General features: G+C 38.4%; 1 protein-coding gene across 6 annotated transcripts in view; it reads right to left on the reverse strand.

The window, feature by feature from the left end:
- The window catches only part of CTNNA2 (catenin alpha 2), a 505,236-nt gene that overhangs the window by 244,835 nt on the left and 234,817 nt on the right, over positions 1–25,584 (reverse strand). Inside the window, exons 8-9 of one of the 6 annotated variants that reach the window (XM_027660546.1) lie at positions 5,886–5,963; positions 5,209–5,256 (exon numbers count right to left, since the gene is read on the reverse strand). The exons of 4 other annotated variants lie outside the window; for them this stretch is intronic. In XM_027660546.1, coding sequence (XP_027516347.1) covers positions 5,224–5,256; positions 5,886–5,963 — 111 coding nt within the window. In that variant the 3' untranslated portion in view covers positions 5,209–5,223. Of the gene's footprint in view, positions 1–5,208; positions 5,257–5,521; positions 5,964–25,584 lie in introns of those variants that run through there. One more of the 6 variants, XM_027660545.1, reaches the window with a different exon arrangement.

Genomic DNA, 25,584 nt, shown 5'->3' on the forward strand with positions numbered 1-25,584 from the left:
ATCCAACCTGGCCTTGGACAATTCCAGGGATACAGGGGCAGCCACAGCTTCTCTGCCCAACCTGTGCCAGGGCCTCCCCACCCTCACAGGGAAGAATTCCTTCCCAATATCCCATCTAAGCCTGCTCTCTGGCAGTTTGAAGCCATTCCCCCTTGTCCTGTCCCTCCATCCCTTGTCCTCAGTCCCTCTCCAGCTCTCCTGGAGCTCCTTTAAGCACTGGAAGGGGCTCTCAGGTTTCCCTGGAGCTTTCTCTTCTCCAGGTGAACCCCCCCAGCTCTCCCAGCCTGGCTCCAGAGCAGAGGGGCTCCAGCCTTCAGAGCATCTCTGTGGCCTTCTCTGGACTTGCTCCACCACTTCCAGATCCTTCTGTTTTTTGGGGTCCCAGGTCTGGAGGCAGTTCTGGAGGTGGGGTCTCACCTGAGTGGGGCAGAGAGGCTCTTTTCAAAGTTACAGTATTTAAACATTTAACACAATATCATTCAAAGATCTCCCTTTCAGATGCCAAACAGGATTTCTCAGTTGGTTCCCCTGAGAGGGGAAGGAAAGCTGATGGAGCTGCTCCACCCCTTGACAACCCCCTTTCAGAACTGCCCTTTAAACCAGAGCAAAGGAAGAGGGTTCCTGTCTACTTGACATTTCACATCCAGGACTAGTTTGTATTTCTGTACTCTCCTTGTTTCCCTACCCAAGATAGAAGCCCAGAACACCCTGGTAGAGGGATTAATTTCAGAATAGTTTCCCTGCTCTTCTCAACATTTTCATGTTTAGTGGAGTATTTTTATAAAATGAATGTGTATCTTTCCTAAGTCACCACTTTGCTGTCAGATCTCCCAAAAGGCTATTCATGGCATAGTACAGGTGATAGCTTGTGCATGCCAAGTATGTTCTCCAAAATCATCCTCTCACCAACATTTCAGGGCTCATGATGTCATAGCAACTCCCTAAACTTCCACCCAGCCAGATCTGCCTTACAGCCCATCTGTCACAACTCCGTCTAAAATTACATTAGTGACTCTTCAGAGAAAACAAGACTGAATGTGAGAGGCTGTATAATTTAACTATTTCATTTTTTTTAATACATACATTGATGGCTTGGGCAAAGTCAAAAGGAAAGTGGAGCAGAAGTCCTAAAATGCCTAAAGATTTTTATATTGACTTTCACAATAGGTAACCCTCGTGAAATGCACAATAATCATGGTTAAACATGCTGTTAACCACTCCCTACCAAACCCTCCTGATACTACAGCAGACAGATTTTATTTGATTCTCTTTCCGTGTATTTATCTTTTTCCCTCAGAACTCAAAGGTTATTTCTTACACTACAAAACACCTTTAGGTAATTGCAGGTATCCAACTGCTCTGGGGTTCCTGCATCCCCTCACGCTATAGTTTTGAAAACACTTGCTCTCTGAGGGCTATTATTCTTTAGTTTTTACAAAATTATTTATTGCCTGGAGTTTTTCTCAACTGATTAGCTTACAAAACTATGCTGTGCAGAATAAAAAAAAAAAAAAAAATCCTACTTCTGTTTTCACCTATTTGCTTTTAAAATAAAATACATTAAACTTTGATAAAGGTGTTTATTACTGCAATTCTACCCTTAAAAGTCCAAAAGATAAACCAGAAATCCTTTGAAAGAATATCTACGTGCAAGATACAATGATCTTCTGGCCCTGCAGATTTACTTATGTTAATTGCAGAAGTTCTGGTGGGTTTATTTTTTTTTAATAAATAAAAAAAAATCTAATTTATTTTCTAATGAAAGATACAGTAGCATTTTGTGATCCTAAGAGGGAGAAAGGTTGATCTTATGTATCCCCACTTCAGGAATAAATAATGCTATTCCACGGACTTTTTCCATCCTTTCTTTCGTTGAGTGGTTTATTGACTGATTTAAATTAATCTATCCAGTACTCTTCTGCTGACAGTAGACTAAGAGTCACGGGAAACTTTGTTTTCTTGCTTTTTTCCCACCTTCTAGACAAAAAAGACTTTAAGTAATAGCCAGAATATCTAACAGAAAACTCCTCATTTTTTTAGTTAACCTCAGCATAAGGTAAAATACGACATATTGTGTATCTGCTTTAAATAAAAGCCCAGTACAACATCTGACCTGGTGTGGAACAAAGCTGGAATATTCAGACAGTGAAATACCACAGGAGACAAAGGTGCAGTTGCTTCTGCTTGGGTGCATAAATCCTGTTTCTTAAACTGTCTGACTCATACTCAACACAGAACCCCTTGGTAAGGTCTGTCTGCATAACCCTAAGTTATACAGATGTGAGCTTTGAGGAGAAGAAAGCCAAATATTTTGTAAGAGGAACCAGTGTTGTACTTGAATTAAATAACAAGGGCACCCTCATTATAACGTGTGAATTATTTACAGGTAAACACAGTAAAATGTTAAGGAAATTATATAGTGCACGTGTCTGATTATACATATATATATATATACATAGATGTAAAAAAGCATGAAACCATGGTGAAAATTCAGGTTTCCAAACAATGTTTCCAAATTATTCCATACATTTCTCCTGTAATGTCAAAAAACCGAACACACAAACAAGAATCAAACAAACAAACAAAAAAAAAAACCCACAGAAATGTTAGGAACAATTTTAATTTATTATCACAAAAAGGTGGAGAAATCATCTGATTTCTTTGACACATCCACGTTTACAGATTACCCCTGCAAGAGCATTGTTCCACCCCTCTTGTAGCCCATGAACTCCTTTTCCTGGTGCTTTTCTCCACTTGTTGCCAGCAGAAGAGCAGAGGGATGGCCAACTCTCCCAAGGAGGGAGGGAGGCTGCCCAAGTCTTTCCACCACAACAGGCTAAACGGGCTCTTAGGTGAAGTGAAAATGGAAACAGTTTATGAACAACACCCCAGCACACCACTGAGAAAAAAACAAGTTCTGCTGAGCTTTATATAAACCAGAAGAGGGAAATGAAAATTTAACATGAAAGGCAATTTACCGAGAAAACTGAAACAATTCCGTGAGTGGCTGGAGGGAGGAAACAGCCTCTGCTCAGTGGATTAAAAGACTGACAAATGTTTCTTAGGGATCTGAAGATGGACAGCAGCTTAGTGCTGTTCAGAGGAGTCAATTATTTCCAAATCAGTAAATATGACAGAAGGGTTTAGGTGAGATAGAGGTATTTGTCTTATAACTACTTCATGTAGTTTCATAGCGAGTTTTCCCTCAGCACACAGGTATTCAGATATCGAAGACCAAACTTCATCCTGGTTCCCTTTATGTCCTTATCAGCCATCACCGAGTTTCTTTCCACTTCCAACTGCATGTTGAGAGGGGGAAAGAAATCAAGGAAGGAGGATGGTTTCTTTAGCATCTTCCCGCAACTCACGTCCCCACCTGCACCCCTAAACTTTTTCCCTAGAACAGTGAAAGCTTATTCCATTCAATGAAGTTGATGAATCTTTTCTTCCTCCTGTCAAAGTAGGTAGAATCTGATCTGCAAGGCACTTCATACTGACATTTAATAATTTGGTTTTCCAGAAAACAGGTTAGACACCAATCATTTTTTAACCTTGATTACAAAGGGAAAAATATAAATGCACCTAAAATGAAAAATTCTGATTGAGGGGAAAACAAATTTTAGAAATCATATTTTCTAATGTTTTGGTGCAGCATTCCAACCACCTGCAAACCACCTTTTAGCCTCACACTAATCTGACTTTCTAACACACTGCAGGTTGACATCTACTGGCATCAGATTTTAAAAATGCTTCAATCAAGATCTGTATAATCCTCATAATTAAAATGTCTTTGTTCTGTTTTATGATCAAACATTCCTGAAAACAGAGCCACCAGTCCCAGCAAGCACCCAAGATGCTCACAGGTGAGTTAAGGCACAATAAAAAGCTCAGTAATCTACTAAATCTCCTCAGAGAATGTTTGTTTATCACTGTGCCTGCAGACTCTCACACTACAAATGTACTGGCAACCATTTCTAGCAGACATAAATATAATTTGACAAGTTTAAAAAATGCACAGAAAAAGGAATCAACAGCCTCAATAAGATATCTCAAGAAAAAAGTGAAATGATTTGGTAAACACAAATGATTGATAAGTTCTTCAATGGAAAAAAAAAGGAGGAATCAAGAAGCAATGACCTTCTGTATCCATCCTTCAAGTAGCAGGTTTTAGAAACTTTTGTATTGCCCATAAAATTAGCTAGAAGATAAATCTCACTACTGTGATTTGCTCTTTATAAGTCCAAAGCCACTGTTCTGAGTTCTCACTGTATAATTACTTCAATATAGATAAAGCATGAGTCATCTGCTCTACTCTAACCTTTGCATTTAAATTTGAATTTTATTCTTGCTTATCTTTTCTCCTAAATTGATATTACTGTCTACAATGTTTATTAAAAACAACTTAAAGCCAGAGTGCATGTCAAACTCTGCACTGAGGTACCATTTGTTGTGTTATTTTAATTAACATCTCAGGGAGATTACAATTCTAATCATTTCTATTAACTATGTCAAAGTTTTCTTTTTCTTTCAAAATGTCAGATTTTGTTTCCTGTTTCAAATTATACCTTAATACCCAGAAGGCTTTTAGTAAATGCTCTGCCCACCCAGGTATGAAACTCAGAGGTACTGTTTTGTTTTCCTGCTAACAGCAGAACCATGGTTGATTAGAGAGTGCCCTTAGCAGGTTCCCAAACTTTCCCCCTCTGGATTTCTTCCTCTTCTCTCATTCTTAGTGAGAGAAAATATTTAAAGCCCAGGAAATACATTTGTTGACCCAGAAGGAGACGAGTCAGAATCCCCTTCTCTCATTAATAAGCTTGTCCTGGAGCAGGACTGAAATTAAAAGGAAATGAAAAAGAAAGTCTACCACATCCAGGCTACACTGAGAAGATTTTAAGGTTAAATACTTGGTTGTCTGCATCCATTTTTGCCCATGACTTACCACAATCCTTCTAAGGCACACTTGGGTAGTCAACTGGATCTCAATGTACTTTAATGGCTGCAGGGTGAGCTGCTACATACAAAGAAAAGGTTTAGTTCCTAACTTGTTTCAGTGAATTCCTTACATGGTTTGGGCTCAGGTATCTAACACTGGCTCTAAGCCATTGAAATATGAAGAAAAAACTCATCTTCTTAGACTTAAGGGGGTTGTAGTTATTTTTAAAGGTTCCCCTTTTAACCCTTTCCAGTGACCAAACCATGAGACCTGTTTTTCCCCAGCCATTATGGAACTGCACAGTAACACTTTCTGCTCGTCTGAATAAACAAAACCACAGCACTTAGTCAGCATTTTCAATGGGATTCCCTTCCTTCTTAAAGACTTTTCCATGACTGATGGATATGAGCCTGGTGCCCATCACAGCTGTGGGGGTCCCCTGCAGGGAGCCAACTCTGGAGAAGGTTTTGCAAATCCCTGGCAGAGAGAGCAGACAAAGACTTGTCAGTCTCAAAGACTCCCACACACCACACTGAGACACTACAAGAACACTTTTTGGTTTTAATATCCTTCCTTTACTCAGTTAAAAGTAAGTGGTCCATTTGCTGCCATCAAGACAGTTTCACAGCCCGAAAGTCTGCGAGAATCTTTCAGCTCTTACTTTTGAGACAGAGGGATGTAATGACATGAACAACTTCACTATTGCTAATTAAATACAACACTGCTGTCTGCCTGTTCCTTTGCAAATTCAAACAAAATTAATTGACTCTGGGTTACCTTTTTTCTCCATATGGAAAAAAAAAAAAAAATATGGTTTGGTACTAAAGTCAGTCCAAAGATATATCATGTAACTGATCTGCCACTACAGAAAAATCTCTGCAGATTTTTCTTAGGATCTTGGTTATAAGTAGATATCAGGATCTTTGAATGGAAAAGAGTGAATTCTTACCTGTGTAAAAACATTTCCAGAAGTCTTTACACAAAGCTCAAGTGTTTTGCCTCCCCTTTTGTTGTGCAATGCAGGAGACTACAAGAAAAAGTTCATTATTGTGCCTCTATCTGTGTCCTTCAAATGTTTTTAACAAACTCCTTAAATTCTGCTCATCTCATCTTTTTATTCTTAAAAGCATGGTATATTCATATCCTCTTAATCACTTCTCACCATTTTTTGCTCAAGTCCTACAACCCTTTTTCTTATACATGTTGATGCAAATTACCCAAGCCCTACAATTATTATCAGGATTCTAGATGAGCTTTCACAACAATTTGGCAAAGTTGTAACTCTTTGCATGGCTCCCTATATCATAGTGGGTATATCTTGCAGAAATCAGCAGCAGAACACTCCCTGAGATTCACCTGAGGAGAGTGTCACTCTATTTTACAGTTTCTAACACATATGTGGATTTTTTTTCCACTCATTTTCTCTAAACTGTTCTTGTTTTTCTTGATATTTGAATGAAGTTTTGTCCCTTTCTCCTTTCTGGTGAAAAAAAAAGATGTGGTTTGGATTTGAGAGTCCTCTAGTGCATGTTCAGAAAGCCAATTTTGAAAATGCAGCCCACCTAGGAAGGAGGAGATGCCAGAGTATTTTCAACCTAAAAACTTACAAGTAGATACACAAAAAAATCACCTCAAATTCACCAGTCTTTTTAGTAGTTCTTCTGCAGATGCTCTAGTAACATTGTTCACAAACCACTTCAGTCCCTGAGGGAGATTATTTAAGCACTACTCAAACTTGGGAGGCTGTTTCTCAAGTGCAAGGCTGTGCTTCATCCCCTCCTACTTAAACCCCCCAAAGCCAAGGGGAAAAAAAGAGAAAAAAGAGGTTCCTATGTGGTTACACATCCTGCAGAACAATGCCAGTCCTTTTGGGTACTGCAGTCCTTTCTGGTTCAATGGGTACAGAGTGAAAGTAACTGCTGAGCCCAAATATTTCCCATCCTCAGCTGCTGAGGGTTCCCATCAACACTCTGAAACAGTCTGTTCTCAGTCTCTGCATTAAAAGAGTTGGGCTGCCACCAAACTGGGGTGGAGGAAGGTCTTCCCCTGCCCTCAGACCCTGCCACAGCCCTAAGGAGACCATGACACAAAGCCTTGGACATCCCAAAGGCAGCTGATACTGGGAAGATGGGAGAGAACTCTTGGAATGGTGCAACAGGAGCAAGGTTTCAGGTCAGCTGAGACACCCATCTTTCCCATCCTTGTTTGCTGTAAGTCCCACCAGACTGAAGCAGCCAAGCAGAAAGGACAACAACCACAAAACCAGACAAGATTGTTTTATTGGCTGAGACCCACAGTACAACTTTTTCCTGGCTTTTGACTCCCTGGCAGCCAGTCTGGCAGAGTAGGGCAGTCGAGCAAGAGGAAAAGGAAGCAGATAAATGTGCTCTGAGATCTGTCCACCTGGGAACTGTGTTGTATAAACATCATCTAAGAGTTCCTAACAAATCTTACAGACCCTTCTGGGGGAGTATTTAACAGGTGAAGGGATCTCCTGTCCCTAAATCACACTCTGGATCTAGACATACACCTATTTCACCACGGGAAATCCTGAGCACAGTTTGGCCAAAAGCCTGTAGAGCGACTCAGTGACATAGGATTTAAAGCACTTCATGGAATTTGACAGCATGCCCAGAATAACCTCTTCACTAATTGGGGAGAGGTAGAATTAATGTTTCTAAGAAATGAACTCTCCCAATTCTAGGCTAGATTTTGCTAAAACACAGTATAAGGAAAGAATTCACTTTTGACCAACAACTAAACCTTGCATTTCAGAAGAAGTTAACATAGAAAAAAGAAGAGGGAAACAAACCAAACCAAACCAACTGAACAAACAAAAACCCAAAATAAAAACAAACAAACAAACAAATACCCAAAACAAACTAGAAAAGGCACCTTTAAACTCTAAGAATTAAAGACAAAACCCAAAGGAGACATAAAGCAAATATAGCAAAGACTTCTGTTTGAAATTCATTTCCAGAAAAGCTGAATAAGAACAGAGGAGAGGTAGAAGCTGGGGAAAAATTATTTTCTGCCCTTATCCCTCAGTTCAGCCTTCAGTGCATTTTCCCATATAATCTTTATCAACTCTTGGAACATGATGGGACTGTGGCACAGTGGGACTCATAAATAAGTGAACTACTTTGATTTTTTGGTGTGTCACTGCTGATCCTGAAGCAGTCTCCAGATTGATGGCGCTGACCTGCACCTAAAAGGAACAGATAGATTTTGGCATCATTTCAACACCAAACAAGAGAGTTAAAAAAATGCTAAAAGTCGCAGAGTTTGGCAGAGCCCTATAATTAATGTCTTGTTGCTTTTCCCTTTTGTCGAAGTAGTCAAAATAATGTCATCTGAAATGATTTATTTCTATTTGTTTGGCAGCTCTCCAGCATTTCAATAGCAGGGTGGTTGCTGTGCTCAGTGTTGATTTCTCCCAGCCCATTATATTTGTACAATTTCATTTCTGTCGTACACAATCAGGCAAGGGAATAACACAAAGTTTTTTTAATATTCTGCCTTGACAACAAGCAAACAACCTGGAAGAGCGGATTTCAAATTCTGGCTGGGGATTAACATACAAATGTTCTGAAAATTAGGGATATAATTATGTAAAGTCAATTACAATTTTCAATTACTTATTTCCTAAGGCTTTGTACTAAGCAATGTTGGATACCCTGGGCTTGCAACTCCTCTCAGTCCTGTACATCATCTACCAACAAAGAAACACCACAGCCAAGAGACTCAAAATAAAAGGGTTTTGAGGACTTTGCAGGTGAGCAGAAGTGAAAAGAGTTGTGTGTCTCAGTTTCACGAAGTATTTAGGGTGGTCCTGGGGCTCTTGGCCACCCAAAGTTTTCACTATTCTGGTGACAGCAACAGAGAGCTGAGGACCCAGATAAATTAACTGCAATACAAAATAAAGTCACTGATTAATAAAATAAATATGTATGTATGTGTGTGAGCCTTTCTCAAATTTTATTCCCAGTTTGTAAGTAATAAAGAAGAGGGAGTCAATTAACTGCATTGAATGTAATCACAGGCCCATAAATTCTTTTTACTGTATTGACTTTCAGCTTTGCATACTAATGGTTCATATTTTTTTTTGTTTTTTTCTCAGAAGTTTTCCCATGACACATGTTAATTACATAAATTGCAGTTGTGTTTTTTTTTTTCTTTTCTTTTCTTTTAGTGGCTATTGGGAAGGAAAAAAAAAAAAAGGTAGCCATGAATTTTAAAAGAATCATCGTTTCCTTGCTTTCAGGAGAATCTCACTTCTGAACATCCCTGCATTATGTGTTCAAAGGGAGCACTTTTGGGAAGTACCCGGCATTTCCATGACTGGAAGAGTCAATTCAAATATTTTCCAGAATTAGAAGAGTCAACAAAAGAGACAAACTGTGGAAATGGAAAGGTGACAGTGGCTGGGAAAGTGATCCTCATACAGAGCACTGAGCCCTATCACGGCGTCACATTTTAAGATAACTGCAGAACTTCCTGGAGAATGGACAAAGGGAAACTGCAATCACGTTGAAGAGATACAGGAAATGTCCTGCAAGAGAAGATTTTTTGTTTACTCTTTAAAATAGTAACAGAAAAAAAAAAGAAAAAAAAAGCCTGGATAGTTACACATTAAGTACAGCATAAGAAATGTCCATTTCGAGATGACCTCAGCAGGTGAGAAGAACAACTTCTGGAGAGGAACTCTATTTTATCCTTTATTTAAATGACTAGAAGGGACAGGGTCACTTTAAGATGCCTTCTAGGTAATTCTATGGTTCTTTAAAAATACGATGAAAAGGTAAATCTGAACTGAAGGAAGCCTTAAACTGGATTTTTAAGTTCTAGGAAAGCAAATCAACTTTCATTACTAGGTTGCTTAAACCAGAATTTCCCATCTATTTGTTACATGACTTCAAACAGCAAAAAAGTATTTAAATTATGCATGGCTACAAGAATTGTAAGTTTTTCAAGCAAATTACTAAATAGCCTTAGAACACCTCACAAATATCCTTGTAATGACCAAACACAGTGTTATTTCTTCTATTCACTCATTACAGTCCAGTTCTGAAATATAAAACGTGCTTGATAAAATAAGATTCTCATCAGTTACCTACTGCCAGCCAGCAAAGCAGAAAATAGAGAAAATGGCCATTCCTATTTCATATTGCTTAATATCCATCACTTTAATGGAAATGAGATAAAGCAGATAATGGCAATAAGAATAGTATTAGCAGCACAGACATATATTAAATATTTCTCAGAGGTACCATTGTTGTAGCATTTACATTGTTAATATTAAAATGTCTCCAGCAGCATAACCCAATGTAACCAATATTATAAATATTACCTTTAATATAAAAGAGTTGAATGAGCTTTTAACCTTGAATTTGATTCAATGTTGAAAATAACTTTTATACTTACATGACCCAGCTCATGTGAATAGATGATTACTTTTCCCTTTCAAATAAATCTTTCTCCAAAGTTAAACTTCCCTGCACTATTCTTAGGTGTAATTTCTATTGGACATTAAGTGATCACAGACCTTTTCTGTACTTCTTTTATATGTAACTCAGAGGCTGAAATGTCAATTTGGATGAGGTTTTTGCAAGTAATATTAAATACAAATAAAGACTTTAAGAAATGTTCCATTCTGCAGATATTTCATTAATGGAAAGTGTACAGGAAGGTCATCCACGTGTTCATATACCCTGAGTCTAAGGAGGGAAAATAAAAGGAAGTTTAATTCTTCAAAATAAGCAGCACTTGGATCACAGAAATAAAAAAATTGGACAGAATCTAAAACACAAATCTGAATGCCTCTCACTGTGAAGAACTGGATAACCATGAGGTTTAAATTAAATACAAGCCATAGAAACAAAGAGCATGAAGCTCAACTTCTTACTCCAGGGACTATTGACAAAAATTTGTTACAAGTCAGATAATCATCAGGCACAAGTGGTAATGGAGGGAACACACACCAGTCTAAATAAGCACAATCTACCCCTATAATGTGCCTGTGAATAAGGCAAGTGCAACACCAGGAGTGTTGGAAAAGCAGAAATGGGAAATATTAATGGTATTGTGTCAGGTGGTGAGTTTTCATCTGGAACATTGTGCACTTCTTGTCATTTATATTCAAGAAAACGGAATCTAAACGAGCAAAGCAGAAAAATAGGGAGTTAGGAGGACTGCTAAAAGAAGCTAAAAAAGCTGGGATTGTGTAGTTTTAGCAAAAGGAGGGTTCAAGAGGACACTGTAGGACTGTTCTGTTGAAAGACAGCATGAAATGAAACAGTACAGACTAAGATTTCAGATGAAGGACACCGTTGGCAAAAAATTAATTCAGGTATGAATTGACCAGGAATAAATACAATCCCAAAAATACAACAATTCTGACAATAACAAGACTGGCGTTCTGAAACAGCCCTTCAGGAAGTGCTGGGACAAAAATAGCCTTTAATTTTAATGAGAATCTTCACAGATTAAAAGATGCACCTGCAATATCGAGGGTCTGAGGATAAGGAATGTAAGAGGTTTCTTTTTGGCTTGCACTTCTTCTCTCATAAATGCATTTATAAGCAGGCATCAATCGCTTCTCAGTGTGGGCCTTTCACTCCCTAAGCTGAGACACAAACTCCCCTCTCCGTGGTGCACAAGGAAGAATAGAAAGGCTGCTATTAAAAAACACAAGCACTGGTTTATTTTTCATAAAATGATGGAGTGATACTGCAACCAGGAATAAAAAAAAAAAACCACCCTCAACTTCAGATCCCCCAAGAATGACATTAAAAAGTTAAGCAGCACTTAGTCTTCTTTAGGATGTCATTTCTGCTCAGTGTAACTGTAAGATGCCTAATGCAGATGGATGGGCTAAGCAGACTCTGTGAAGACAAGGTTTCCTTCTTTACATCCAGTCTAAAAGCTTTTAAAATCTCTCTGTCAGAAACAATTTGACTGCATATAAATTGCATCCCCCTACTACTGCAAAACTTACAATAAGAGAGTGTCGTGGGGAAGAAAAAACACATTCTGATAACTCTGACAGGAAAATTAAACACTGTCAAAAAAAAAAAAAAAACAAACAAAAAATCTGGGACTCCACATTAACCTCACTTTGCTCATTAAAGTTCTTACTCAAATAAAACAGCAGCTGGGATAGATCCGAGTTATGCCACACTTTGGTGCTGCCTGAGAGTTCATTTCTGGTGTTTCTCTGCTGACCTCATGAAGAACATCCAGGTTTTCCAGGGTATCCATGTGGTTTATAATACATTTGTTTATAATCCAGACCAACTAACAAAACAAAACCTGCTTAACTTCACCCTTGACACAGAGTTTGTGCAGTGCCTGTACGTAAGAAAGGAGTCAGACATTTTCATGTTTTCAACATACAGTCTGAGGTTTTATACAGTTCTTTAAGCATAGGATTAATAGAGAGAAAACCACTCTGCTTTGAAAAGGAAAGATCTGGAACAGGTCTTAGTTCTTTCTCAAAAAGTAAAGAAGAAGAGATACAAAGTTCATAATTTTGCCTGGAGTTCTCAAAGGAAGCAAAACAATCAGTTTTATCCACAAAAAACCACATATTTATCAACATACTAGAAGGAGAATAATTGAATGATCTTCCATATATATCTATAAGAATAACCAAATTGATCCCCAGGGTGAGAGGTATCATTTCCCAAATGCTTGTATTGTGTGTGTCTGTAAAATTATAATTCTCCTCACACTGTCTCCATTTAGCTCATAGTTTTCATAATGGCTCTAATAAATAGCAATAATGGTGGATATTTCCAAAGGACATACTGGTGGCTTTATTCTCATTTCACAATACAGCCTAAGCAAGAGCAAAAATAAAATAAATGCCAGACATGCAGGAAAGACTGGGAGCAGCTCCATTAAAGTCAATAGTTATACATAAAAATACATAAAACAGGGAAAGAAGAATAACAAATGTCTTTAGATAATGTATGAGAATCACAGTGTGAACCCTCAGCACAGATACACCTACAAAGAAAAGTTAGTCAGGAGAGCCAATTTTTAACTTGCCATTTCCAGGTAAAGGGGGAAAGAATAAAAATTTCATAGCATCAGCAGTGTCTGAGGAACTCTTTTGTGCTCACATTGTATGTCCTGAACAATTCAAAGCTCAAAGTATGGAAATTAACATCACAATCTGTTGCATCTATTGCTTTCATTTGTGATTGGAGGTTGTTTTTTAGCAGATCCATCAGTTTGGATGGAAAAAAAAATAGGTCTTATTAGCCAAAGCATTTTTATTATTTTCAAAAGCTTTAAAAAGTGGTGGTTTTTTCATGATTTAAAAAAATGTAAGCAACTTTGATTTTTACCCCTGGATCAACTCAATTTAGTTGGAGGGAGGAAAAAACCCAAAGTTTTCTTTTGTCAAGACTTTATAACAAGTTTTATTTTGAAGAGAGGGTTTATAGAAACGTCGTGGTTTAACCCCAGCCTGCAAGTAAGCCCCACAGGGCTTCTCTCTCTCTGCCCCTGCCCTGGTGGGATGGGGAGGAGAATCACAAAGAGGTACAACCCAAGGGTTGAGGTAAGAACAGCTGAGTAAATGAAATAAAGTAAAATATAATAATAATAATAATAATAATAATAATAATAATAATAATAATAATAATAATAATAAACAACACTAACAATAATGATGATGAAAAGAGAGAGGAACAAAACCCAGATAACCCAAGTGACGCACAGTGCAATTGCTCACCACTCACTGACTGGTGCCCAGCCAGTCCCCAAGCAGGGATAGGTGCCTCCCAGTCAACTCCCCCAGTTTACATCCTGGGAATGATGTTCTGTGGTGTGGAATATCCCTCTGGCCAGTTCAAGTCACCTGTCCTGGCCTTGCTCTCTCCTGGTTTCTCGTGCTCCTGCTCAGAGGAAGAGCACAGGAAACTGAAAATTCTTGATTTAGGGTGATAACTAAAACATCAGTGTGTTATCAACATTAATCTCATCCTAAACCCAAAGCACGGCCCTGTGCTCACTACCAGGAAGAAAATTACCTCTCATCCCAGCCAAAACTAAGATGGGAAATCATATAAACTTGCAAACTATTTGGGTAAAAGTTACTGATTACTGATAAAAGAGACATCAATGACACTTTTAAACCACATATTTTGACATACCCTTCCACTTTCCTGGGAATACATGAGAGGATGCATGGACTTTATTCAACAGAACCTCACCATAACCTGCTGGTCAGGAGAGCTGGGCTGGAGGAAAGGGTCGACAAGGACACAGTAAACAAGGAGATTGATTCCCAAACCTCTTATTTAAATGCTGCATTATGCCTTGTGAGTCTTCTCTGCTTGTCTGCTTAGAGTTGCAATATTTTAGCTCAGGATTTTGTATTCTTAAGGAAAAAACCCAAACCTTTGTAGATCAGAAAGCTCCTGAGACATCTCATCACGCTCCCACCCAGCACAGGTAGTTCTCACACAGCTCTTGCCAGCTCAGCATCTTCTCAATTTTATGGCCTTATTTTGACAGAGAGTGGGATTTCTCCAATCAAAGACATGTCTCCAACACAGACACAACATTTCTGTATTAGAGCCAGTGGTCAGAAATATCTTTGTAGTCAATAAAGCAATGCAAACTTTAGGGCCATAACACTTTGCTCTCTAAAGTAAAAGTAATGAGACTATTTATCTCCTTAAGAAAACATTTTTCCTTCTTTGCCTGGAGTGAACCCAAGGTGAGAATCATTTCAGAGGAGATGGATTCACCCAGAATGGCTTTTAGAGACACTCCTTCATGAACATACAGGGAATATCCTTTCTGTCCCACGGGTTTCAATGCAAGAACAGTCTCATGAGAAGCACATTCTTCACTGGACTAGTGAAGGGCTTCAGACATTAAGGAGGAGATGAACAGATTTTTACTACCATGAGACAACTGCCAAATACTACAAGGAATATATATCATGACAAAATGAGCTTGAAAAAACCAAAAATTATTATCATTTTAATGGAAATTTTTTCTTAAGACCAAACTCTTAGAGCAATGCAATTTATTTTTATTTATTTATTTTTTTTTTACTGGAGAAAAGTCAGTTTAGCAAAGGAACCATGAGCTGCATTGTCTCCTCTCTCCAGCTGCCAAGTAACCAGCTTGTACAGGAGCCCTGGTTTCTACTCTCTCCTCAATCCCTCTGCTCCACTGTCTCCCAGTTTGCACTGAGTTGACCAGTAAAAGGAATGTTCTCCACTAGTAAATCCCTGCTCCAGTGGATCAGTTACACCAGATCATCCCATGCAAAGTTCTTGGCAGTACAATTCAAGGTACAGGTACCCTATTCCCAGTCCTGTCCTTTGCCTTTGAGTGTTGCTGGACAGGTCACACCACCTTTCTGCCCCTCTGTTTTCCATTTAAAATTGAGTTATGAATACTCAATCTTTTATAAAGGAATTTGAATCTACAGCTGAAGAGAAGTATTTTCTTTCTTTTTCTTTTTCATCATTGACCACTCAGACCTTCTAATTTATTTTGGGTCCACTCTTCTTTCCAAGTTTATTGGTGGAAGAGAAGGGAGTGAAAATGGTTTTGTAACATGTTGAGTTACAGTCTTTCTCACAGAGCCTTTAAGGTGTATATTCAGTTCCAAGACCCAAGAAACTCAAGCAGTGGTTCCATGGTGAACCCAATCAGTTAAACAAATGTACTCAAGCTTTATGGTGCTGCAGATGCTCATCAAAGAGTTGTTTGCTTTTAAGTAAGATTTATTTAAATAACTCATATATTGAATCAATAAAACACCACCTCTTGCTGCATATTTTACACAGTTCTCACCCAGTAGTTCAAAATATTCAATAGATTTATAATGAGCTTCATTGTCCCCAGCTGCAGTTGGGTTTTACATCCTTTCACACCTAATCCTCACCATCTGCACAGTCAAGATTAGACATGATCCCTAGTGGACCTTGCAGCGTGTGAGCATCCAGCTCAGTGGCTCAGACAAATTTCCCTCATCAGTCAAACCACATCCCCTGCTCCTACAATTACTCCACAGCATTACAGAGAGACTCATTTGAGTCACAGAAATACATTAATATTACTTTGCAATTATTCAGCACCTGGGAGAGTTATACTTTTAAATTACTCGTGAATTGTAGCCTGATGTTCCAGGTTCTCAGGTGTTTAAAAAATTTATAACTAAACATAGTGTCTGTTTGTCACCATATTATCACAGGACCTGCCTTATTGTACCAGTTTTAGAATTTAAAACAGAGGTTTGAATGTTCAAAACAACCTGTGCACAAAGAGTATAGAAGTACCTTTTAAAGGTCAGTTTTAAAATGCTCATTATGGTTTTGGCCTTTTAGATTTTTTTTTTTTTTTTTGCAATTACTCGAAATCTTTGAGTCCTTGAGCTCTTTGCACAGAAAAACACACAATACTTCAGACAGTGGGCTCTGTATAATTCACCTTTCACATCAATCAAATATACTTCTACAGCTTTCTTTAATATTGCAAAGTTAGCAGCAATATTCTTGTGCAAGGCCTTTGAAGTCACTATTATCTCTGGCTGCAAAATCAAACATTAAGCTGACATATCGACTAGCTCATTAAATTCTGTTGCTTTTGTTGCTGTTTCGGGGAGTTTTAGGTTATTTTTCTCAAGGAACAGATTCTAAAGTTCTTTTTCATGTAAGAATTAAAGCCTGAAGGATGCAGTCCAGCATCACCACCCATGTGAGCTACATGACAGCCCAATCATGCAGCTACTCTGGCACGTAGCAATTTGAGAAACAGAAACCCAGGGTTACCAAATCCAGGTTTGGTTTGGCTTTACTGAACAAGGATAATTCAGCCAAAGAGGACAGGAAATAACAGTGACACTGCTTCAAACCAAGGGAGTGACATAAATTCAGATTACCAGCACAGAGCCACTGAGAGCATGACAGCATCAGTACATCCCCTAAATTCATGGCATGCTCCACATCCCAGATGCTTTGGGATGAGAGAAATGTTTCACAGGACCAAATTCAGTCCAGTGGTCACACAAATCCAGGGCAAAAAGTGCTTGGAGCTGGTCCAGAGAGTCAGTTAATGCATAGATATGTGTGTACAGGTATCTGAGGGATGAAAACAATCCTGCATTCTCTGTTTAGACATCCCTTTAATTCTTCTGTCTTTAATGTCATTTCTTACAGCTTCACTAGAGTCCTTGGTGCACCTCAAACGGGGAGTTAGAATGCAGCACAAGTTACTATTTAAATAACAAATAAAATAATTATTAAAAAAAAAAGCCTATGGGAGTTATCTCAATCATGATGTAAAACAACCAGTATTTTAATTTATTATAACAATTCTCTTCCTCTAAAAATTCTGGCTTTCAGAGAAGTTTCAATCTAAGGAAGAGAAATACCAATTTTGTCATAATGTATTTTCCTTGTTAACTTTGAAAATAATGAATAGTTTGAAACAACTGAGAAAAGAAAGTTGTAATTTCTGCTCTGGAAAAAAATCTCTATTTTTGGAAAAGCAATGAGCATGATTTTCTTCTATTAAAGCACAAGAATAATAGGTGTTAATGATGGCACTTCTGCTAATTTCATAACCCTTTCTCCCAGCTGAATGAAAGAGGTTTTATTCAATGAGCCTCAATGAATTCAAACATTGAACACCACCCAGTAAAATCACTGCAACAGCATCACACAGCACATCTAAACAGTGCAAATACATATATTTTAGCTCACTGCTAGATAATAGACTAACTATATTTGCACCCCTCAGAAGCGAATACTCTTTCAAACAAAATTAGACTTTAGAAAGAAATATTCCAAAAGAAGCAGTGAACCCCTACAGCTTGGGGAAACACAGTGCAAGGTCTGCAATAATATATCCTGTAACTGCATTTTATTGCCTTCAGTGATTTTTCCATGGATCTCCTAATCCCTAATTTTAAAAAACGATTGTCTCACTCATCAGTTTCTTGAATATAAAAGAGTCACTGCCAGGAACATGAAATATGGATGTCAAAACCCCCCATGTACTAGACAGAGTTACACTACCTTAGAAATAACCATAAGAAAAAAATGAGCATTGGCACAAAATTCCTTGTTCATAGACCTGAAATTTAATAGGAATTGTTGTAAGAAACGGGAGTCTTGCTATTCTTTGACCTACACAAAATGGGTCAATTTGTGATTTTTTCCAAAGTCAATGTGCAGCTGTTCAGTGCCTGTTCTGCAACATTCCAGTTCAGGCACCTGAAGCTGCACTGAACTCACATCCCAGCTGAGCAAAACTCCCTGTCAGCTTCAGTCCTGGATTTCTGCAAGCTGGAAATAATTGGTTCATGAAATGTATCTGTAATTGGAAAGGCAGTGCCACTGTTTCCACACATACATTGGTTTGTGGAAGGAGAAACATGAAGAAAAAATAACTTGGCACAACTATTTCTTCAGGAACTTCCCAAGGACATTTGGGAGATGGGAAAAGGGAACCAGCCTGGACCAGAAAGGAGAAAGAAGGACAACTGGATGGCTGAAGTGAGTGGTACCAGAGAGGGTTGGCTGAAAGAGGTGGGAATTTGCAGCTGATGAGAAGTGAACAAGACAGGCTTTCTGCTGGGATGGTAGTACATGATAGTGTAATTAAATATTTACCACAATGAGTAGCCACAAGGGAGTGTCCACATGCAAAACTTTTATTTCCTCCTGACAGCTTGGCCTTGCAACCCTTACAGTGCTCTTTTGACAACGTGTGTGTGTGTGTGTAATAAATGTAATTACACACACACTTCACACCACACACCAGTTTTCATATGGTGATATTACCATTCCTTACAGATTAATTAAGCCTAACAAGACACCCATAATTAGACTGCTAAGGTTTATTATTTCTCTTTTACTATTGGGAAACAGACCCAGTGAGATTAAGTGCTTATCTAAGTAAATGAATCCCTAAATTACAGTGGGAGCACAGTCCAAGGGCTCTGATTCCCAACCAAATGACTACTTAAACCTCGAAGGCTCCGTGCATGGGCATTAAACAAATTGTCTGTGTTTAGCTGTCAATGTGTCCTTTTCTGGATGAAAAATTGCTCCCAGAATTAGACATTAACAGTAACAGTTTTCAACCTTTCCCTTAAAAAATTAAATCAATCCAACAACTTTCTGAACCCTTAATTTTGAGTGTTTGCTTTCAGATGACTTTCAGCAACACAAAGTGCATTTATGTCCATCTCTGTGAGATGTGGGAACAGAGCCTTTACTAAGCCACTGCTCTAATTAATTGAAATGTTTTTGCAGATTGAGAAATACATTAGACAAATTACAATTTCTTTCATTGGATGTCAGATCAATTAAGACAACAGCACATACAGGTATTGAGGTATCATATGGTTATTTTTTAACCTTCAGCTTTACAGGGCTTGATAAAAAGCAATGAAATTTTAGGAAATGTTTCCTCTTTCAGATTACAAATAAGCACTAATAAAAGTCCTGAAATATGACCTTCATTTTTAAAGGCTATTTCTAACAACCACAGATTAAAATATGGGAAAAAAATATACTTTTTTTTGTTTAAAAAAAAAAAAAGTTGTGATTAATGCAGAGGACAGAGGACCTGAAAGACCATTAGTCTAATCCAAAGTGATAGTTCCTACACTCCTAATGTAAAGAAACCATATAACAACCTACAGTCAAATCCATTAGTAAAACTAACGACCTACTGACACCAAATCACATTTTTTACTCCCTGTTTAATTGCAAAATCACTGAACAACTGCGATTTAAGATCATCTGCATCCAGCTCCTCATAAAACTCCTGCTGAGCTGTCCCGGTCCTTGTGACACAGACTGTCACAGAACATGTCACCTTCCCTTTGCACACCATCCACACCTGAAAGGAAAGCAGACACTGTCTTTTGAGGCTTGAAATCCCTCATTATTGATCCACGGAACATTAGTGCATTTCATGGCTTGTTTTTTTCTGTAAAAATAGTAACAAAGTTGTGTTCAAGTACCACTCTTTAAAGAAACAACAAAACACAAACCAAGCAGGATAAGCCTCAGTGCGCAGTTGGGTTCCACTGATGCTCCTGGAAAAGGTCAAGACTGTTACAATTTCCACTTTGGAAAAGCCAAAGGAAGTGATTTCCCAATAGCTCCACACACCAAAGTGTTTTGTCAGCTCTTGGCCAGCCCTGGGGAATCCTAAAGCTGCAATTTGTCTAAGCTCTTCTGTTTCTCTCTCCCCCACCTCTAGAACTTTCCAGCACACAAACCCCCTTCATGTCACTGTTCTTGCTCCCAGACCTTCTGCCAGACGAGTTAAGGCTCAGGGTCTCTTTGTATCAGTGTTTCTTGCATGAAGAACCAATATGAAAAAAGAAAAATCGATGCTTGTATCAATCATTCCAGGAAGAGAAATTTAAATTTACTTAACACTGAGCAGCAATATCAGCAAACTTTGATTTTTCTTTTTCCATTTGGCATAACTACCCTGGTTTTTTTTTCCTGCTGCCAAAGGAGTAGCAGTAGACACCCCATAATCACTCTGTTGCTTTCTTCTTGCCCATTTATCTCTGGTTCTGACTTACAGCTCTGCTGGAGATGCAAACATCAGGAAACTCAAGAATAACCCCCACCAGCAGTACCAGGAAACAGAATCATTTTGACGAAGTGCAAGTACAGTAACACCTTGTCAAACATGACAGATAATGAGCTGGGAATCAGCCTTCAAGTTACCTGAACCAAAAAGAGATGAAAGCTGGCCAAACAATGGCCAGTTATTACAAAGAATTCAAAGTGCCACTCACATAGGAACCTTTCAACAGATGATACCTAAAAATGACAGATAAAAACAAAATATCACAAAGAAGGATTTCGTTTACTCATCTCTCCAGCCTGTGAGTTGAAAAGGAATGCATGAAAGTGCTCTGGTTTCTCCCCTTTTCTATACAGCCCCTTGGAAAGGCACCAAAGCCATCTGCAGACATCAAGAGTTATAAAACACTCCAGCTACTTGCTCCTGTATACTCCTGCCTTATTCCTGGACCAGAAAGATGGAACTGGGCTAAATGGCAGACAAAAAAATCAGAATAAACAAATCATAAACCCTTAACTGTTGAAATAATGAAGGGCAAAGTGAACTTAAACTTAGTTTGATAGTCAACGGCATATTAAATAACACTGTTACAAGACACAAAAACATCATGTTATAGACAATATATGGTGGTCTGTCTTATCAGTTGTACAGTATTTTAATGTTGTCCACTGAGCTTGCACACAAGATAACACAGACTCCTAACTTCTGCTGCATGCCCACACCCAAAATACACTAAAATCCATTTCTTTTAGAGATTAAATGAAGTATTTCTGATTTGTAATATGGTGCTGGTGCTGTCTGGAAGCTTTTTTCCCACCTGTGGCACCTAGGGTACTCCTGAGTTTAGGGCTGTTTTCACTGGTGTTGTTCTCAGTGTTGTTCTCTGGTTCTTTAATCACACTTAGCCTTCAAAATATTTTTCACAGATTTATACAATCGTACTGTGGAAAAGCAGGACCAAACAGTATCTTTCTTCTCTGCTTGATAATAAGCTCAGTTCTGAGCGATATTCTCTGTATTGAATTTCTCCCCCCATACTTAAAACTAAAAGCTGTCAGAACTTAAGATTTACAAAAGTGTGTGACATTCTTTTCACTGTATCTCACCCTCTCCTTCCATTCTCCTGCCTCATTTAGCTTTTTCTATCTTACTTTGTTTAATTGCACCATCTACATTTCTTTTACACATCCACCTTCCTTTACTTCTTCCTGCTTTTACTTTCTCCATCAATCCCTTCTCACCCAGCAGGCAGGTGCTTGCATTGTGCAGATGGAGGGGGCAAACCTCTTGGTCAGTTGAACCAAAAAAACACAGAAAAAGGAGAAAAAATATATGAGAGAGAGAAAATAATTACACTTTAGGGGAAAAAAAAATACAGTGTTTTTAAGGTGAATAATGATGTTTACACCAAGATAAAAAGCACAGTGAGTCACAGAGCTGCAGATCCTCCTGTGGAAGAATTACTGTTGAAAACTAAACTCTTGAACTTCCCAAACAAATAAACAAACAAAAGACCCTACAAGATAAATTGATTGTGGACCAAAAAAGAGTAGGAAACTTTAACAGGGAAGAGGATTTAAGGGCTGACAGATTTTCAAAACAACCCTTCATTCCATGATCTAGAGCTTTGACACACTGTCTGAAAATTCAACTTCTACTGACATTTTCTTCTTTCTCCCCTGTTCAGTTTAGCCATGAATCACCTGTTCTGCTGCTCCAGGGTGCAAGATGCTGTTAACAATTTGACATTCCTCCCACTGTGCAGTAACCACATTCCAGTCCTTGCTCCTACTGATTGCAAATGGGGCATAGGGATCTCTCAGATAAAACTATTTATTATGGCATCACAACACATGCTACACTCATGCCTTGGTGACCCAGCAGTGCCTCTCTAGCAATAAAAATCTTCAGAATAAGCAGCTCTGACACACAGCATGAAAATCTCCAAAAATACAGAATTTTCTCCTGGTGGATTCATAATTTTATCAAACCTGAACAAGAGACCAGATCCACAAAGGAATAAGACAGTATATCTAATTCTTGTTTACTTATCTACTTCTGTCTGCTTGAGTTTTTAAACATCTTTGTGGACACCTGTCCCAATTCCTGTATTATGTGTTCCTTAAATAAATTCCTATGAAACCTTTGCCTCAGTTTCCCAACTGCAGCAACACCCATCAGCTCATTTCCACTGCACAGCTATTTTCATCCTCCTTTTCTCACTAATGACCACCTTACTTTATAAAAGATCGAGGGTGGGGAAGGTACATGAAATAAATACAGCTGGAAGTGTAAAAAAGCTGCCTGAGAGATACTGAAAAGCAGATAAAAAAACAACCAAACAAAAAACTTGATAGTTTGGAGTTTTTTTCTGTCTTGTGAGGTAAAAAAAAAAAAAAAGTGAATACAATCAACAGAATATTAAAATTATCCTGTTTATGAAAAAAAAGAGGAAATAGGCATGTGAAACACAGAGTTAACAGTGGCTGACTTTGCATCTTTGTATTTCCAAATACTTCAAATACTTAGGGGCAAATTTAGGTGTGATTTTTTTTTTCCAATTTCGCCTCTAACCTCTAATTAAAAGTCAGACTAAAAAAAACATCATTTACTGATAGATACATGGAAACTTTAATAGTTACCAGAATAAGTGTGCTAAATATGGATAACAAATTAAAAGCTAAAGCATAAAAATAGAGCTATTTATCAGCCTGCTTTTACTTTCCCATTCACACATCCTATATATATATACACACAGTTTTTAATTTAGAGGTGGGTTATACTTCAGAATTCTAATTCCCATCCTAAAACATTGGGTTTTTTCTGCGTACAGCTCAGTGCTAAAGAGCAGAAATGTTACACTCTGTCATTCCACGAGCTGATCCAGCAAGAATTACATCATTTAAGGCAACAAAATCGTGGGCTAGAAGTCTGGTAAAATAACAATATCACGGTACCAAGGGCATCAGCTGAAGGGTTGTTCACCATCCACATCCTCTCAGACTAAGACTGTCCATCAGGAACATCATTTCTCTTTCCCAGAGGCAGCTTCCCAAGTGCCGATGGCAGAGCCCTCACACTGCAGACACCACACTAATACCACAGCTTCAGATTTTGACATTAATGGGTTTTCTTTAACATATGATGGAACAAATGCCTCATTTCTCCCCATCATCTCTCAAAAAGATGCTAAGTGCCTTTACTCAGCTGTGACGGTGCCACCGCGTGCGAGAGCATTCCCACAGTTCTGAAGGGAACAGGGGAAATTTCCACAGTCTGGAGGAAGCAACAGCTTCTTGTGTGCAAGGAAAAGAACCCACCAACCAATCAGCAAAACACTGTTAGTTATTTTTACATGTAGGAAACTGAGGATCAGACAAGACTTTGGCAAAGTCATGTGAGAGATCAACAAACAGGGCAAGCAGTGAAGTTCAACCATCGCTGCCCCAAGTCCTACTCATCAGTCACTGACCATCAGCTCTTGGTGCTGCAGGGATGTAACAGCTGTTATATTCCATATAACATTCTCTATTCCATAGAAAACTGGGAATAAAACACCTGCAAGGAGGCATTAGGACACACAGGATGTTGTGACCCATTCCATTTCTGACATTCCAGTCGACTGACAGTGCCCTCCTAGTGGGCCAGGCACAGTCTGAGGCACACAGTGAAAGAAAATGTAAGCTTTGATACCAACATGAAATCAAATCCCTGATTATGTGACTAATCATTACAATTACTGATTACAGGACAGGACCCTGCCCTGGCACACACACTCCTACTCAACCCACAACACTCCCTTTCCTCTTCACATGCCACAGTAAAAAATTCGGAGAAAACGCCTTCAAATTTCAAAATTCAGAAGAGATTTATCTATCATATAAGGACATGGTGGCTTCTTTTATTCACTGAAACCCATTAAAATGCAGATATTATTGAGCAACCTGGTCTAGTGGAAGGTGTCCCTGCCCATGGCAGCGGAACTGGAATAAGATGGTCTTTAAGGTCTCTTCCAACCCAAACCATTCCATGATTCTATGATGATTATATGGTCTCTTAACTCACAACTAGAAAGAAGTGCACTCCAGTGCATAAGAGCTATAGCTACAGCTCATTCTCCCACTGCTTGCCGTGGTTTTATTTAGTTAAGAAATTTGCATGAAACCTTCAGATGACACACAATACATATGTAAAGACACATTTTGTTTTACCCCATTCCCACTGTTGTTTAGTGAAATGGTGGTATCTATCACAAATCAATGGAGTAGAATGATACAACTCTACTACTAGGAGGAAAAATGTGAATAAATGATCGTGAATGCAGAAAATTGTAGAATTTTTTTTCTTTTTAATTGCTGTTTGCATTGTGGTATGTGCTTCAGGGCTGCACCAACAACCAAGGGCAGATCCCTACCAGTTATTCATTAAGCCAATTTTCTTATACACAATAAGCTATTAAGGTCATAATGAATATCCTATAAAAGCAGTTTAGGAAAATAGAAGTGATACATACCACAGTCAAGCCCTTTACTGTAGTTCATTAAACTTGTTTTTTACTTCATGTGGTATCTTCCACAATGAACTTTATTAGCAAGCCAGAGCTTTTTTTCTGATTTCACTCTCTCTCCACACTAAGAAGACAGAAAAATGAGAGCTTGTGCTGCCCCACATTCTCTTCTTACAAACAAATTTCTGGCAACTTCAGGAAGAATATAGATTCTCACAGCATTCACTTAACCTCTTGGGCAAAACTGTATTTCTAAGTATAGCTCCATGAATTTGTAGACAAGAAAAACGTAGTATAATTTAGTGTGGGCTTTGAAACACACAAAAATATTTCACTGGGCCACCGTAACTTTGGGCACTGACTGTCTGAAGCACTCAGCAATTCAGAAAGGAAAAAACAAGAGACTGCTGGAATTAATTCACTCTACAACCATAGATGGGCTTCAGCTCTATAGATGGAGTAAGAAGTTCAACTTCTTTCAATTCACACATATAATTATGTTTAATTTTTCTTAAACAGACACTGTAGGAAGGGATTTGTTGGTGGG

This window comes from Corapipo altera, unplaced genomic scaffold (assembly GCF_003945725.1).
Source record: "Corapipo altera isolate COAL_440 unplaced genomic scaffold, ASM394572v1 295, whole genome shotgun sequence".
Taxonomy (NCBI): Eukaryota; Metazoa; Chordata; class Aves; order Passeriformes; family Pipridae; genus Corapipo; species Corapipo altera.